Below are 17,573 nucleotides of genomic sequence, written 5' to 3'. Positions count from 1 at the left end.
TCCTGAAGCACAAAAACAAAGTTCTCGGTTTAACCAGTGCAGTGGCGAACTAATTAACCAAAATATTATTTGTTCATAGACAATCAGACCACTGATTTCCTTTAAAAAAAAATAACATTTGCATTCATTTATAAGGAGATAGACAGGTGAAAATATTTTTTCCATCATCCGTTTTCCTAATAGGTAACTCGTCGCTCTTACCTCCACTACATTTCTTTAATTCGTAAATAGACGTTCAGCTGAAATCTTAATTGTCAAATGTCAATTGTTAACAATTAAAGAATTGGCTAAACGTGTTTTGAAATAGCTAATACGTTTACGATTGCATATTACTAATTAAAAAGACGAAATTGGCTAATCTCGGCCTGACTCTTTCACCCTGTTTAAGATATTTTAACTGTAGGTTAGTGTTAACTGTGTATATAAGATATTAGTCCTTCCAAAGACTGTTAATTTTTGTACTAAATATATAATGCGAATATGTTATAAAATTTTATCTTTTTAGCCAGCGTTTTATTTATTTCCCATCCAACATGGCACTCTTCAAAGAAGTTCACGGTTAAGCTTCCTCAAGAAGGAAAGGTTAGTTGCAATGTAAACAAAATAAACAAACTAAGCTGGGTTTGAAGTTTAAATATCCAAAGAGCATTGCCCAGCAGGTGTACACCAATTACAGAACAATACACAAAAAACAATTCACCAATAACATGTAAAAAAATTAAAATAAAATCTGTCTTTTTGTTACTTATTTAAAAATATATAATACTATGCACCTTTTCTCATACCATTTTCTATAATGCAAAATTAAAAAAAAAATACAATCCTTTGAATTAACATTAAAAAGAACCATTGGTCTCATTTTTGAAAGTCTCGAAGTTCTGCTCTGCTGTCATATCGTGTTTTATAACCCATAAAAACATCCATCTAACAGGTCCGTTGGTATCTACCCATCTTTGACTAAAGGTGTTATTAAGCGATTCCCATAAGAGCCTTGATTTATGATTTAATAAGGACAATCCTATCACACAATCCATGTGTGCCCAAAATAATCCATGACACCCCAACTCCAAAGGGTCTTTATTGGGTCCTTGTACCCCGCAAGTTTATTTTGACAAGTAACCAACTTTTTGTAGTAAATTTAGTAAACTAACCAAAACTGTATTTTCCATGGCCTGTCCATAAAAAGGAAGAATGTATATATATATATATATATATATATATATATATATATATATATATATATATATATATATATATATATATATATATATATATATATATATATATATATATATATATATATATATATATATATATATATATATATATATATATATATATATATATATATATATATATATATATATATATATATATATATATATATATATATATATATATATATATATACATATATATATATATACATATATACATATATATATATATATATATATATATATATATATATATATATATATATATACACCCGAAAACACTTCGAACACTGTGTTCGAAGTGTTTTCGGAGGCGAGCATTGAAGATGCCAAGTGAGATTTTGGCGAAACGTCTGCACGATTCCAGTCGGATGCAGGATTTGCAGTATTCCTGTCGGATGCAGGATTCCAGAAGGAGTTCAACGAGCGAACGGATGATATCCCGGAATATAGTGTCATCACATTTTTCCATCCGTGAATCAATACGTGAGAATATATATATATATATATATATATATATATATATATATATATATATATATATATATATATATATATATATATATACTAACACTTGGAATTTCTTCTTATGTCGACCGTACTAAACTTATTTGAATTCAAAGGATATCGGGTAGCGAAAGTTGTACTGTTTGCCTAAGATCCATAAAAAATATATTCCCCTGAGACTAATAGTTAGCTGTTACGTACAAAATTTCGAGATTTGTCGCTAATATCCTTAAAACTACGTTTACAAACACAAATGACTATAATGTAAAAGATTCATTTAACTTTGCCAACATGATCAAGGGTTACGTACTCCCTGACAATTATGTTTTGATTTCATTGGATGTCATATCGCTCTTTACTAATATTAGTCTCGAATTGGTAAATGGATAATGAATGGAAGAAGATAAAAGAACACACTAATCTTACAAAGACAAATTTTTTAAAACTAAAATTTATTTTCGATAACACTTATTTCAGTTTCAATTCAAAATTCTACAAACAAATTTTTGGTACTCCAATGGGTTCGTTTTCTCGATCAAATTATATCCAAATTACCTTTCAATTTACCTTTCATTTATAAATATGTTGACATCTTCTTTGCACGGTACCATATGCCCAAACAGCTATAACCTTGAATATTTTTAATTCTTTCAACACCAACCCAGAATTCACAAATGAACTTGAGAAGGACTCGTATGTCCCCTTCTTAGATACCAAGGTTATTAGAACTAACAAAAATGAAATTATTTTGGATTGGTAGCAGAAAAACTGCCTCAGGTAGATTTATCAATTATTATTCCTCTCATTCACACTTTGAAATCGGAAGTTACGTTTCCTATGTACGTGTTTGCGTTACGTTTCTGCAAAAATTTCTCATGAAGTCACAAGGTCCGCCATTTATCCCTACATTATCAAATTTAGTTCAGGCGTAGATCCTTGGCGCTTGCTTCGTAATTCGTAATGTAATCTTGGTATGTCTGACCCACGTAGTGACTTCTCTTTGAATCCCCGTGCTAAACCAGTTGTAGTACTTTATGACTTCCTACGAGGTAGTAAACTGGCAACGTAGCATTTTTTGCCTAGTTCAAGGCGTTATTTTAGGCGCATAATACACCGAAAATGATTCATTTCGTATTTGCCGGTAACGAACGGCATCTGGTGACTTCCTGAATGGAGTAATAGCCTTCTCTGGTTTTGGTCAAAAACAATAAAATGCTCAAAAATATATGATCCAGGATCCATTTATAGTTTAGATTCATCTATTGAAGTAAATACAATTTGGATATTGCCGGCTTAATTATTTTTCTGTCTTTAATAATAATATAGCACTTTTATTGTAGAAAATTTTCTTCAACTTGATCACCTTGAAAAATTTATTTATAGACAAAAGGTGCTTAAGCACATTAACGTCAAAAATAAAATGTGCCTGAAATATCCTAGAATTCGGAAAATCAATTAAATAGGTAAATGCTGATAAAGGTTATTTTGAGGCTATGTTTATTTGTATTTGTTCATTTTTTGTTTGTTGTTGTTTTTCTTAATTTATGCTAGAGGTTAATTAAATATATTACTACTCTTTTATTAAAATTTTTTAAAAAAATAGTTAAATTCATTTTTTGATTGAACTATTTTAGCCCAAAGATTTATAACTATTTTTGCAATTTCATAAGAGGAGGATCTTTTCAATAGTTCTAAATGTGCTTAGGGGTCCGTAAGTATACCCCGAAAACGGCGGTTTGACGTATGCTAAAATGCAATCTTTGCTGCAAATACTTTGGAATATATTTTTTTATAATTTAGAAAAATAAGGTCGCAGATTGTAGATATCGTGTAAGATGCTATGTTCGGATACATTATAGACATTATAGACAAGAGTTCCGCAATCGCTGAACTCTGCTTTAAACACTGCGTCACAGCAATTTACTTGTCACAGGATGACTGAAAGCTCACAAAATTTTTTTCTACATGTGGCTTACGGCTTACATTGCTTACTTTATTTTATAAACAATGGGACAAGATAAGATAAGGACAATTTAAAATAATTCAAGTGAAAAACACGAAACGTAAGAAACCCTTAAATATTTTAATTGGATTTTTTTTAGTATTGATAAATATGATTATTATAGTAAACAAAACGCAATAAGTATTAGAATACAAAATAAACTGAATACTTGTTATAGACTGAACGTTCCTTTTCTTACTGAATGGCAACTATTCACTAACTCTATAAGAATGATGGAAGCAAACGCTTCGCAAGTGACTTGTGACTTCCTCTAATTCTGCTTTGGTTTAGAAAATTATATCTTTAAATATTCCTCATAAAAAAAATCTAGAGGAGTTATCACACAATTTCGCAGGCCACTAGTTCCAATTCAACGTTGTCCAAACTCTTCATTTAATACCTCACTTACAATCCTAGCGTTGGGAAAATTCCTACCCATACATTGAATTCAAAGCGACCTTGCCGATTTTAATACACTACAGCATGAGAATTTTTGGTGCTCCAGCGATAAGAATTATAGCTGTTAAATATTTCGGAACACTCAAATCTCGTTTCATCACTTCAAGGGAAAATTAATGTTTTCATTGCATTTTCCGATAAGCCAGATGTATGTTCATGTAGTTGCTGCACTTTTCTTATTTCTGCTTTTCTGAAGTAGTCAAAACGTGAATTTTTCCAGCATTTGTTGCGTCGTGAAGATATGCTTGGATTTTGCAATACTTCTCCAATTATATTCAATTCCCGGATTTTCCGTTCCTCATCTAAGTGGTTTTGATTTTACCTTAGCTTCATTTCTGGTTGTCGCTGCCCTGGATATTTATTGAAATAAAGTTGTACCTCTGCGTTTTCGTTTCACAAAATGTAACACTTTGTCATATCTTGCTCTTCATAATTTCAAAGTTGAATAAAGAATAAAAGTTATATTGTTAACTGACAGTGACACACGTGCACTAATAAATAAAAAAATGCCCTATATTTCAGAACGATGCTTGCCATATAAAATAAGGAAGTTGTATTCATTAATGACAAAACGGAGAACTATAAAAAAAATCTGAGTACACTGCATTTGTCTTAAAATAATGTTTTTAACCGGATCCAAAATGTTCATAAATAAAAATAGTCTACTTTCTAAAGGGCTGAAAATTTAAAAAACGCTAGTAGAGTTAATAAGCTCGCAAAAGTCTATTAAAATGGATTTTCGTTTGCAGTTTCTTGCTAAAATGTAATAAACACTTTTTATCATTTCTTATATCCTAAGAATGCAAAATCAACTGGTGGTATAAAAATCGAACTGTGCAGGGGTGGTTATTATTATGTTATTTATATTATATTATACTGCTATTAAATCGACAAAACCGTTTTTCAAACTTTTTATTAAAATACATTTTTTTTATATATTGTATATTTTATATGGGAGTCTCTAACGAATAAACGCTTGCTCTGAAAACTCATTTTTATGTTATCATTTACCTCGCTGTAACTTGAAAACCATTTGGTTAATCAAAAAAGTGTTTTCTATAAACGATATGCATTGTCACGTTGTGAATATCACTGCCGCCAGCGAAGCAGCGAGGAAGGGTCATATTTGCGAGAACGGTCAGGCAATAAACCGAATTGTCAGTGATTAATTTAGATTTCACTACGATTTTCATTTATTTAGATGACGATAAGGAATATTTTTGGGACTGGTATGGATTTCGAGACGTCTGTTTTGGTTAGTTTGTGCCATAAGCAGAAATGTTATTTAGGAAATTCTGCAGTTCTGTTATTAGTTAAATTACGAAAGTTGAGAAAAAGTGAAAACAGTTCTGGAAAGGGTTTTTTAATCACAGACGTGTCGAAATCCATACCAGTCCCAAAAATATTCCTTATCGTCATCTAAATAAATGCTTGGCATTTTATTTATTGTATAAAAGATTTAGTTACTTTTGACAGAGCTAGACTTTGATTTCATAAGTATTATATATGCTAATGCCGTAATTTTAATTGGGCCTACTTCGAGAACTGATTCAAAGGTAAAAGGATTTCTTTCTATTCTAGGTCCGTATTTAGTGACTCTATCTAACTATGCTGTAGAAGCCAATTATACGTTCTCATACTTTTATGTTTAGGCCAAATAGCTGTTACATAATATAGTAGTTGTCATTGTATGGGATTGCAGATATTGTTCTTAAATGTATAGACTCCTTTTTGCAGGAGCACAAGCAGTTCGTCAGTGTTTTTAAATGATAAAGATAATCTCTGTCATCAGATTAATTCGTCTGGGGTTTATATTGATATAGATGTTCCACAGGAATCAATTTTAGGTGCTTCTGATGTCACTTACACTGTCATTTCAGAAAGGTGCGATCTTTTATTCCAGAATACATGCAACAATATGTTGAGCAACGTCAAGAACTGGTTTAACAGTAAGTTTTTAAACGCCTATAAGACAACGTTTTTATGATTCCACCATCCTCTAATCCCATTTTGATGATAGATAGTTGTCCAGTAGCTCGTCTGAGAGTGTTAAGTTTTTAGGTATTATGCAAGTTCTTGATTTCTCAGTTGAGCTCAAATATTTACATGCTGAGGAATTTGCGCACTGTATGGACAGAATCAGAATTATTTAAAATATATTACTATATCACATTGAATCTCGTCTGCGATACAGAATAATACTATGGGGCTGGTCTCCACAATTGATAGAAGTGTTTTTAGCACAAAAAAGAGCGATTCATTGTATTACTGGGGTACTGAGCTCTCACGCTTGTAGAAATTTATTTAATAAATACAATATCCTGGCCTTAGCAAGTTTGTTTATGCTTTAGCTCAGTATGTATGTATTCAAAAATAAAACAACTTTACTCAAAATAAAGATATTCATTCTTTTAACACCAGACAGCAAAACAAAATTCTGCCAAATATAAAATTTCGTCTAGATCACACTGTATACTGGGACTGTAAGTCTTTAATCGCCTTCTTGATTAAATAAAATGTAACTCTTTAACAACTTTTAAAATAAGATTAAAGCAGTATATACTGCAAAGATCTTTATACACAGTAAACAATTCTTTTACATAACCTTTTGATTATGTGACTATACAATATATATTTGCCTGTATAGAAAATAAAGGTATTATTATTATTACCATTATTATTGTTTCTTGAGCGACATTAATAACCAAAGCAATTTGTTTTGTTTGGATTTCAAACCGCAAGCTTTTCCTTTAATGTTGAACACTCGGATGAATCCATAAACGGACTGACTCATAACATAACATAAACCATACAATGCAGATATGGGTCTTGTATGAAAACAATGCTACCTTTTCCAATTTTGGTATCTGTGGTAATAGTTTTCCCTCCGCAGGTCTCATTAAATTGTAAATCCGAAAATAAAAATGCGTAAAAAAAAACCCTCACCGATTTTTACCAAAAGAAACATTGCCTTCATAGGTGAGGAACATGTTTTTCTAACATAAAGCTCACAGATTTTCTGCCCTTTAAGCCGGAACACACGCATTTGTTTACCAAAAACCTGACATTATTTATACAACGAAGTTTATTACCGTTATTGATAAAAAACAGAACTTTGATTTAAATTTACTATTAGTAGGAATCTCGAACTCTTTGCAACAATCTTCTTTGGAATAAACCGGTGGTATTTCCATCCACGTTCGAAATCGGTTCATTTCTCCTAATGGCCAGCTGGAAACAACGTACTGTAAACCCCACGCGACATGTCAAAAAAAAAATTACCTCAATATCCTGAACCATTTTGACGTCCTCCTTGGACCAAATCAAGTTGGTTGCTTTGCAGAGGCGTGCACTACCGATCCGTCCAACACGGCCTATTCGGTGGATGTAATCGGCAACGAATTCCGGAAAATCGTAGTTCAATACGCTTTTCACCTGTACCGTATTTAAACCCCTCGAACCGACATCTGTAGCTGCCAATATATTTACCTTACCGCTAAAACAATAATTAATACGTTAGATGCTATTTATTCTAGATATAGGAATCACTTAAACCGACCTACTTAGGCAACAAAAAGTAATTATTATCAACAAAAAAAGAACAGAAAATGCCGTATACGCTAAAGCACTATGGGATACAGTAAATAAAATAAATAAGAAAAAAATATAAACAAAATGATACAAATAAAAACTACACACTATGTAACAAGTAAAAACGAACTTCCATAGGCTACTCTAACACTATTTACGAAATTCTAGATTCCTCCTGCGTCGGTTGTTGTTGAGTCGAACTACCTAACGTTTCGCCAATCATCCTGTTGGCTTCTTCAGAGCTTCACTGAAACTGGCTCGAATTTTACTCTGTACCTGCTTATATATTGTTTGAAGGGGGCGGAGCTAAATGAGGGGCATAAACATCGTCACGGATGACTGATTCTCCAGGTAAAGACCTGAGTCGCGTTTAAGATTAGTTTTAGTTGCTTATAGATTTTATTTATTTACAGATTTCTATAAATTCTCGGATTTTTCGTATCGTTTTGTTATATCGAATAAAATTTGAGAGAGCCTTAAGACTTCGATCAATCACAATCATCAAATTTTATTCGATAAAACTAAAATTCTTCCATAAAATCAATTCTTCTACAAACGAAAAATCTAAGAATCTATAGAAATCTATAAGCAACTAAGCAAAATTAACCACAACTCAGGTTGTAACCTTTCACTAGCGTTACATACATAGCAGATCTGATCAAGTTTAATGAAGCGCAGCGTTTCAGAAAAATGTTATTATCGAATCTTATTTGTGCGATAAGTTTTAAAATAACCATTGCTTGATTAAAAATTCGTGTAGTTTGAAGGGACTGCAATGCTGAGATCTGCTTCAAAAAGTTTTGTTTTAAAACATTCTAAGATGTCATTATTTTGAAATCATAGAGTGATATATAATGGATTGCTCCACCACTCACCCAACCCATAACGCAACTCATGAAACAGCTCTCTAATCTCACATGACCAGTTGAATTTGGTGTGCCTTGTGTTATTGATCAGAGATAGCTGGCGATCAAAACACAGTCACGGGAGGCCACTCTCCATTTTTAACACTTTCATAAGAAAGGTGAGGAAAGAATAAAATTTTATGTGATTGTGTTCGGCAACTGCTGATAAGTTTATTTGTTAGTCTTAAGGCTCTTTCATGTTCTTTGAGCCTAGTTGATATTTTTCGTCCAGTCTCTGGCATCTCAAATGGAATCTTGTCTTTCACAGATCTAAGATGTTGAGAGATTTTTGGAGAAGTGGTAAATCTGGTTTTGCGAGCCAGTTTCAGTTTCCGAGAATTTATAGAAATCTATAAGCAACTAAAATTAATCTTAAACGCGACTCAGTTCTTTACATAGAGAATCAGTCATCCGAGACAATATATATAAAGAGTAAAATTCGAGCCAGTTTCAGTTAAGCTCTGAAGAAACCAACCGGATGATTCGCGAAACGTTAGCTAGTTCCACTCAACAACAACCGACGCAGGATGAATCCAGAAGTAGTGTAATATTACAGTGGAAGTTTCTTTGAAATACCTTAGATTTATTTTTTTGTCTTTGTTGTCTATATTTCGATTCCTTTTGGTAGGTATCACCTGGGATGAGATTTGCAGGATAACAATAGTAATACTATGGTATATTACATATTATTAATATTTTTAAGATTTTTTATCTGTAATTGATGCACTGTTGATCAATAAAGGTATAAATTAGTCCAGTTACTAAAGGAAAACAAAATATTAAATAAAAATCAATATGGATTCAGGCAAGGTAAGTCTACAGAAAACACAATAGCCTCTTTAACTTTATTTATTTAAAACTCGCTTTTAACTAATGACCTTCCAGAATTCAACTACCAAAAAGGCCGCTAATAGATCCTCAATAAATTTTAGTATTTTCCCAAAACATGCCACTACATAATTTTTTAGATTTTTAAATTAGACAACAATTAACAATACTACAACTCTATTTGTTCTGTATGCATACATTATTAAATTATTGACATTCTGGAGATATTTCATGACAACCTACACATATTTAATATTTAAAATATTTAATACACTAAAAAAATTAGGTTATAGTAAAATCCTATTAACTCCACATTCTATTATCGAGTATGCTACAGTGGTGTAGAGCCCAGTGCGAGAAAAAAGTTCAGAAAATTTAAGTTTATAGATCAGAAGCCATAAAAAAAAACTGAAGAGATTTGGCGGGATAAAAGGTATACACAGGTTATTGTTATAATCCAAATATGGTTCCAATGCACCAATTATCAAAATGCTCGCTGATTTCGTCATAATTTCGCTATTACTGATTAAAAAAGAAATGTAATTTGTTCTAAACATTTATCACCCGAAGATTGAGTAAACCTATTATGCATTTTTACTTCATATTTTTCCACGATTTCCGCTTAGGGTGGGATGCTGTTTTTTTTATTATTGTTTAATATTACTTTTGAAATTGATGTTGAGAATTGATTTATCCAAAATTTTGAAACAATTAAAGCAATAACACTTAGTGTCTTTGTTATGGCCTTGAACGGGTCATGGAAAGATCACACTCAATTGCAGTGAATAAAATATGCTCTAAACAAAACGACACAGAACAAAACAAAAACTAACCACACTTGGGATCGTTTTGTTACAATTCCCACAACATGGTTGAAATTGAAAACAGTTAACTTGCGCATGACATTTTATCTGTCTTTTACCTTAATCACCACAAACTTGTCTGTTTATTTTTTTAGTCCTTTTAAGGTGGGTATTATCCTTATAACGTGAAAAGAAGGAACACAATAATGGTAATATGCTACTAATTAGTATATGTATAATTTTGAAAATGCCACGTCTGTAAGCAGATATACCTAATAAACAAATAAAACTAACCTTACAAACTGGTTCCACTGCTCGATCCGTACAGCATAATTCTGATCACCATTTATGTTGGCACAGGGAATACCATTTTCTCGAAGGAACAAAGCAACCCAATGATTAGTTGGACTCCTATTTGTGAAAATTAACATAGGGTCCTTGTTATTCTTGGCAATTTGCAATAGATGAGATGGTCTTGTTGACTTTAGGGTCCTTAAAAATTTCTGTGTGATGTTTAGGAGAGGTTTGTGAAGTCTAGGTGACAGAACCTAATTGCAAATTTGTTTATTACAATTGATATAACAATCGCGGCAAGTTTATTCTTTAGTTTTCAATTGCGAGTTTAACAAGTTAACTTATTATGGCCAATCATCTACATTAATAATTTATTCGCTAATAAAAAATACAACATGCATACCTGTTCCATAGTAGCTTCATATGGGGCCAAACAATCAGGCACTTTTCTTGGTAAAGTGGCAGAGACTAAAATAAGTTGAGCTTGAGACATTTTCTTAATTAATGTTTCTACCCTCTCTATAAATGAGTCATCTAATAATGTGTCAGCCTCATCAAAAACAACCCACCTTACCTACAATTAAAAGTCAATTTGCTAATTAGATAATCGAATAACTTACATCACTCAATCTGTAAACTCCAACTGTAGATAGTTTTCCAAGAACACCAGGTGTTGACACTAAAATATCCACATCCTCAAAGACTGGGTTGACCATCATTTTTTTAGTTCTTCCTCCCACTACTATTCGAACATTAAGTCCTACAGGACTGCTTAAAATTGTAGCAGCTTCTCCAATTTGATAAGCCAATTCCCTGTTAGGCACCAAAATAACAATTTTTGGACTATTCATACCCACATCATTCATTGATTTTATTTGCAATGCACCTTGGATCAAAGGCAATAAGTAAGATATTGTCTTACCACATCCCGTTTCTGCCGCAAGGAGGGTATGAACACCTGAAAATACCGAAATCAGTGTGGTTAGAAATAAAGGAATAAAGTACTACCAGTCTGAATTGTAGGAATAGCTCTGGACTGAAATTCTGTAGCCGCATATATACCTTGTGATTTGAGAGCCTCAATAACTTCATTAGGTATACTGAAGTCCCTAAAAGATCTAGTATTATCTAAATTTTCATCTAGCAATGGTAAAATGGTAAAGTAATCCCCCTTTGACTTGTTATGGGTCCATCCTTTGGAGGCCAGTGGCACTTCTTTTAACTTGTCGTAAACTGTTCCATAATAATAATCTAGATCCCGTCGTTTACAAGTAATTAACAAAGGACCTCTGTTACATTTTGATTTAGGCAAAGCCGTAGAGTATTTGAATGTTTGATCAACGAGAAAGGGACTGAATTTGGATATATGGCGCCCAAAAATGTTTACCGACATAATTTAACTAACCCCACCCAAAATTAACTTTGATGTACTAAGGCTTTGCTGTTTGGTTTTAACCTCACAGTGGAACAAAATACAGAGTACTATTCGCGAACACCGCGCTTAAATAGGCTCGACTGCTCGACCACTATACCAAAGTAGACGAGTCCAGGTTTAGATATATGCATCACATATAATAATATAATATTTCATACACATCGATGAAATAAGTCTTTAAATTCAAATCTATTGTACAAAGAAGAAAATATCAAGTTTTGATATATTTATAATGTATTTTAAACAATATTATTTTATATACTTTAACGTATTAAACAAAAATTTAGTGTAGATCCAAACAATATCGTCCTTTTTTTTGAATGATGATTGTGACAAACGATATTCTTACGGATTTGCAGACATATTTGATAATAATTTACAAAAAAAAAACAATTGAGGACTGTACCATGAGATGTACTTTGCAGGTTTAGGAAAATGTATTATAAGCAGGTAACTTATCTGCTATATGTCCTCTGCGTACGGTGTTTGTATTTAATAAATAAATTAATAACTATTAAATGTTTAGTTTGCATTTGTTCATAAAAAAAAGCAGCGCTTATGGGAAGTAACAACTTTACTATTCTCTTTTGTTTACAACTCTAGACCAAGTAATAAGTCTTAAGTTTACAGTTACAGAAATCAAACATTGAGGCCAAAAGGTAAAAACCGATTCTGTGCCTTTGGTCAGTTTGTTCATACATGCATAATTTCTCCATGCATGACAATTTCAACTATTTCTTCCCATGGTCGAATGATCGTAGTTATCTGGGACAAATGAACTAAAAAACCGTCATAAAATAAAACATAAGCAAGATTAATCCAAATTATCGAAATGCCGGACGTAATATTGACCGTGATGGAAATGGGATTTTCCAGGGAACGAGCGTAAGAAGTTTCGCCGTAAGCATCAATTGGGGACCTAATATGTTGAGATGTTATAGCGAACTGGCGGTGGCAAAGACTGGGTCCCAAGACATGCAGGCTATTATGGAATGGCTGCTATCACACGAGGAAGACACAGACGCCGGTCATGAAGGGGGCTTCCAAGAACCAAATCCCCTCTCATTGGTTGAACAACCAGAACAAAATTCCTCCGAATCTACCCAGAACCAAGCACCCAAGTCTATTAGATGTGATGATTGTGGAAAATTGTTCAAAAGCAATCAGGAAGTCGAATTTCATGCCTCTAAATCAGGTAAAACATCAATGTGCATCATTGCTGTAGTTGATTATGTGTTTTAAGGACACGAGAATTTTTCTGAGTCAACAGAGGAAAAAAAACCTCTGACAGAAGAAGAGAAAAAAGAGCAGCTGGCGAAAATCGAAGCTAAGCTTAAACAGCGGCGACTTGAGCGGGAGCAGAGGGAAAAGGAAGAGGCGCTTCTACGGGAAAAGGCTAGGATCAGATCTGGCAAAGAGCTACTGGAGGCGAAAAAAAAACAAGATGAACTAGAGATGAAAAAAATTATTGAGCAGCGGAAAAGGGCAAAGGAGGAGGAGCGACTTGCTAGGCAAAGGGTAAAAGAACAAATTGAACAGGATAAATTGGCTCGGAAAGCAAAATTTTCTGGCAGTCCAATGCCCGAACCTTCCCAGACTCAGCCCATTTCTGTCAGGCCTGTGGAGAACAAACCGCCATCAAATTGCACTGAAGTTAGATTGCAGATCAGGCTGACAGATGGAAAAACATTGACTCAAAATTTTGGCTTGAAAGAGCCCCTGTCGGCTGTGAAATTGTTTATAGAAATTAATAGAACAGATGAGAAGGCGCCATTTAAGTTGATTACTTCATATCCGAAAAGAGTGTTTTCCGAAGAAGATTATGACAAACCTTTGGAAAGCTTAGGTAAGCAGGTTTTCATAAATGTCTGTTCTTTTAATTTCGCAGCTAGAAATCTTGGAGTAGTAAAAGGAATTAAATTTTAAAGGAAGGACTCATTAAGGTTAAATTTTAAAAATATTTCCATATTAATGCAGGGTGTCTCAAAACGGCGCAATGTAAAGTTACTCGTTTCCTCAGATCATTTAAAGAAATCTAGGTATATTTTGAGAAAATACTGCTGCAAAAATGCCTGTATATCTCTGGTAGGTATATGGGGTTTTCCTTTGAGTGATCAAAATTAAGTTGGGTTTAATTAAACTTTAATACACCTAAATCTCGTGGTTTTTGAAATTTCTTCAATTTTGCGCAAATGGGGTATCTATATTTCAGCTGGTGTTTTCTTTTTTTTTTTTTTAATCCAAATTGATAATGAAGCTTACCAATTGATGAAGTTTTATGTCGCACCTGTGAAATTTTTACCTGCTCAGAAGTATCTAAAAAATGTGGTTAAATAATCAGTATGTCTTAACATAAAAAACTCGTTTAATTAAAATAGAATGTCATATATTTTAGGTCAACACCAGATGGAAAATTAAATTGGGTATTTTTATTTATTATTTCTGTCCCTGATATTCACAATAAATAAATAATCAAATTCGCAACAATATTGGCACCTAAAAAACATGTTTCTTCAAAAGGCCTAGAAATAAATACAATACAGAAACTACATAATAAGATAAAATATAAAATTTCCTTCACTTATACCCAGTTGTTTTGAAAGAACTCCTCCAAGGGATATATTGTTTTACCTACATATTGTTTTACCTACTAATAATTTTTTTTAGTGAGTTTTCAAATTTGCTTTCTTTAGTAATATTTATGGTATGAGTCAACCCATGCTGCGAAACTCGCAAGTGATTTAGTGATCTAATAATATAATTGTTACTTTGGCAGATGTCAAAAAAAAATTATGTACATTATTTTTTACAAAAGTGCTCCATGCAAAACATAATAAAATTACGGTAAGTATCTTTAGCTCTCTGAAGAGGTGTCTACAGAAAAGTCACTCTTTTTAAATGTTATTGGTTTTATGATTCATTTTTGGGCAATCATCATTACCTCCCCTATTTACAGAATTTCTGTATGACTCCCAAGACAGGTTAAAATCTAAGTTTATTGGATTTTAGTGCTTAAATCTGCTGTTTATAAGACTCAGTTTTAGTTATATTCAAAGCTAGGCCATTTTCATTTTCTGAAGAACGGCGCCCTCCTTGTACTATCAGATGTGCAAGAACTCAACTGATGAATATTAGAGCTTGTCACAACAACAGCAATATCATCTGCAAATAATGATGCCCAATATATTCAGGGGAGTACTTTTTATGTCATCAATAAAAGTCAGAAAAAGAAGCGGCCCCAGGACACTTCCCTTTGGTACACTCCTTCCAGATACTGTCACTCTGAGTGGAATTTCCCCTTCCTTGCCCCCTCTATTCAATATTATTTTACTGTCCCATTTACAAATTTAGGTAAAATGTACTCTTGGTTATATAAATATAAATTATGAAAAAAAAAACAACAAATATAACAACTTTTGACAAATTGGATAAGGCTCTCGTGGCCAGTTGATGGTCTATTGTCCTAATTCAAGTCTTAAGGCTGTTGTTGGTTGGAATTATACAAATTTGATAAGTGCAACAACTAACCAAAACTTCATCAATTATTTTGTTTGTTTATTTGTATTGTTTTGGTTTTCGCAAAATTGAATGTATTTAAAAAACCATAAGGTTTAGGTGGTTAAACTTATCCTAACTGTAATAATGTCCAACTCATTAAATTTAAAAAAATACAACTTTGGTACTTTTCATGTTTTTGGGTCACTCTATATAATAACATAAAAAATATTAAATTTAACAATGCTGGACTGAAGAACGAAACTTTGAAATATTTCCTCAAAACCGTCTAATATATTTCAATCATCTTCAATGCTAAAATTTAAAGGTTACATTGGTTTTTGTAAGTCAGGCTTTACATGATTATTTATAATTAGATTTTGACTTGTCAGTAGCCGAGGTGAACCTATTTCCTTTAAATTCACGTAGATGTACTCTGAATTCGCAAATCATGTCTTGTCGAATATTTAACATTTGAATGGAGATAAGTTAGAATTTGTTCTTAGTCCCTAAACTGGAGCTAAAGTAATTATCAGATGTCAGTTTTATTTCACCATATCAATATTTATTGAATTGTTTTGTTCTGTAGTTTAAAGTTTTCTGTAAAATAAATGCATTTATTTGTTTCAGGTTTGGCCCCTTCTGCTACTCTTAATGTGTTGAAATCTTAGCCTAACTCTTACTCAAATCGGTCCATACTCGTTCGTTATAAGTGAGTTAACCTTTACTTGTATAAATAAATTTCCGTTTAAAATATTTTTATGCTTCAGGGTTGCTAAAGAATTCTTAGTGTATTTTCTTTGTTGTGTAACTACCTAGCGGGAGCACAAATGACGAAATAAAACATCGGGTTTCCATTTAAATATTCCCTTTATTTCCTAACGGAACAGAAATATGGTATATTGTACAACTAAGGGACACACTCCCAAGTATCTCATAAATTAAAATTATATACACCTCAATAAATTTAGAACTAGAATGGTTCACAACCCTTATCTGATGATCAGCACAATTTACATATAGCTGCCCGATTGTTGAAAATAACACAGTAATACAGAAGACTGGTGGCAGATTCTTCGAATCGGCTTAAATATTTTCAATACTCCATTATCCAATTTGTTTTTAGAGTATCTAATTGAATAAATAATAAGCCATATTAGTGACGACGTAGCATCAGCCATTTTGTTTGGTAACTACCGACGTTTGGATGTTTCAATTTGTAATTACTAGGACTATTTAATGCAGTTCGTAAATTTGTAATTCGGGTCTAGAATTCACATATTTTAGTGTAAAAATAAAAGCCTGAAGGGATTTCGCCACCGCTTCAAAGTGTCAACAACGATAAACAAATGTCAAATTTTCTGTTCCACAGTGCTGACAAAATAAATTTGAGTTCCAAAATCATATAAACTCTGCACTATTTTATCAACTCCATGTTTATAAACCGTACTCAGATGAAGTACTTTTAACATGATTCACTAGACGTTTCATAGATCTCAAGCAAAGATGGCCCTCGAGTCATATAAATTCAAATTCAAAGTCATTAAATTTTATGGACAAAACTTATTGAACCAGAATTCAGTGTTACCTTCAAAGAGTAACCAAAAGAGTGTCATTTTTTATAGTTTTATCATATAAATAAGAATTTAACATTTACTGCGACAAAAAAAAATTAGAATTGATGTATCAATTTTAGAAATGTACTGACATTTAGCTAATATATTGTAGGTTCTCTCTCATTGACAAATTATATTATATAAAAATTCTAACCTAATTAATACAAACATTTCATTATTATATTATTAATTAATCACTAGTGAGAACAAACAATGTAAGAAATAAAAAATCACAGTTAAAACAGAATCAGGCCAGTATCAAAACTGGAGTTACAACTAAACTTGAAAGGTGAGGTACTAACATTGAGACACTCCTACTATGGCCCTCTCAAATAAACAGTGTAGATAATTGATTAGATGAAAACTTATTAATTATTAATATTTATAGGTTATACTTTAATATCCATTAAAGATCTCTGTA

General features: G+C 32.3%; 2 protein-coding genes across 3 annotated transcripts; one reads left to right on the top strand and one right to left on the bottom strand.

Moving 5' to 3' along the window:
- Positions 1–6,609: 6,609 nt before the first annotated feature.
- LOC132704164 (probable ATP-dependent RNA helicase DDX28) lies at positions 6,610–12,484 on the bottom strand. Its single transcript, XM_060673990.1, has 7 exons — positions 12,448–12,484; positions 11,615–11,715; positions 11,227–11,564; positions 11,010–11,180; positions 10,607–10,860; positions 7,468–7,681; positions 6,610–7,416 (listed from the first exon to the last, which is right to left on the bottom strand). Exons 3-7 carry the CDS (start codon positions 11,470–11,472, stop codon positions 7,318–7,320), a joined length of 984 nt encoding a protein of 327 aa, XP_060529973.1. The 5' UTR covers positions 11,473–11,564; positions 11,615–11,715; positions 12,448–12,484; the 3' UTR covers positions 6,610–7,317.
- Positions 12,485–12,743: 259 nt separating this feature from the next.
- On the top strand, positions 12,744–16,393 carry LOC132704161 (UBX domain-containing protein 1). Of its 2 annotated transcripts, XM_060673988.1 has the most exons (5): positions 12,745–12,926; positions 12,983–13,236; positions 13,285–13,887; positions 16,167–16,248; positions 16,307–16,393. In XM_060673988.1, exons 1-4 carry the CDS (start codon positions 12,874–12,876, stop codon positions 16,205–16,207), a joined length of 951 nt encoding a protein of 316 aa, XP_060529971.1. In that variant the 5' UTR covers positions 12,745–12,873; the 3' UTR covers positions 16,208–16,248; positions 16,307–16,393. The 2 variants fall into 2 exon arrangements, with proteins under 2 accessions (XP_060529970.1, XP_060529971.1); XM_060673987.1 differs by lacking the exon at positions 16,307–16,393 and having other exon boundaries at positions 12,744–12,926; positions 16,167–16,305.
- The last annotated feature ends 1,180 nt before the right edge of the window (positions 16,394–17,573 follow it).

The sequence above is a fragment of the Cylas formicarius genome, unplaced genomic scaffold, assembly GCF_029955315.1.
Source record: "Cylas formicarius isolate icCylForm1 unplaced genomic scaffold, icCylForm1.1 PGA_scaffold_6__28_contigs__length_40554024, whole genome shotgun sequence".
Lineage (NCBI taxonomy): Eukaryota > Metazoa > Arthropoda > Insecta > Coleoptera > Brentidae > Cylas > Cylas formicarius.
This window is presented reverse-complemented; position numbering and strand designations above follow the sequence as displayed.

Coding starts and splice junctions, on each gene's coding strand:
- LOC132704164 (XM_060673990.1), bottom strand. CDS start 11,472: ATGAATGATGTGGGTATGAATAGTCCAAAAATTGTTATTTTGGTGCCT. Junction 11,181..11,226: donor GAGTTTACAGATTGAGTGAT/GTAAGTTATTCG, acceptor TTTTAATTGTAG/GTAAGGTGGGTTGTTTTTGA. Junction 7,682..10,606: donor CAGTGGAACCAGTTTGTAAG/GTTAGTTTTATT, acceptor TTATTGTTTTAG/CGGTAAGGTAAATATATTGG.
- LOC132704161 (XM_060673988.1), top strand. CDS start 12,874: ATGCCGGACGTAATATTGACCGTGATGGAAATGGGATTTTCCAGGGAA. Junction 12,927..12,982: donor GGATTTTCCAGGGAACGAGC/GTAAGAAGTTTC, acceptor GAGATGTTATAG/CGAACTGGCGGTGGCAAAGA. Junction 13,888..16,166: donor CAAACCTTTGGAAAGCTTAG/GTAAGCAGGTTT, acceptor TATTTGTTTCAG/GTTTGGCCCCTTCTGCTACT.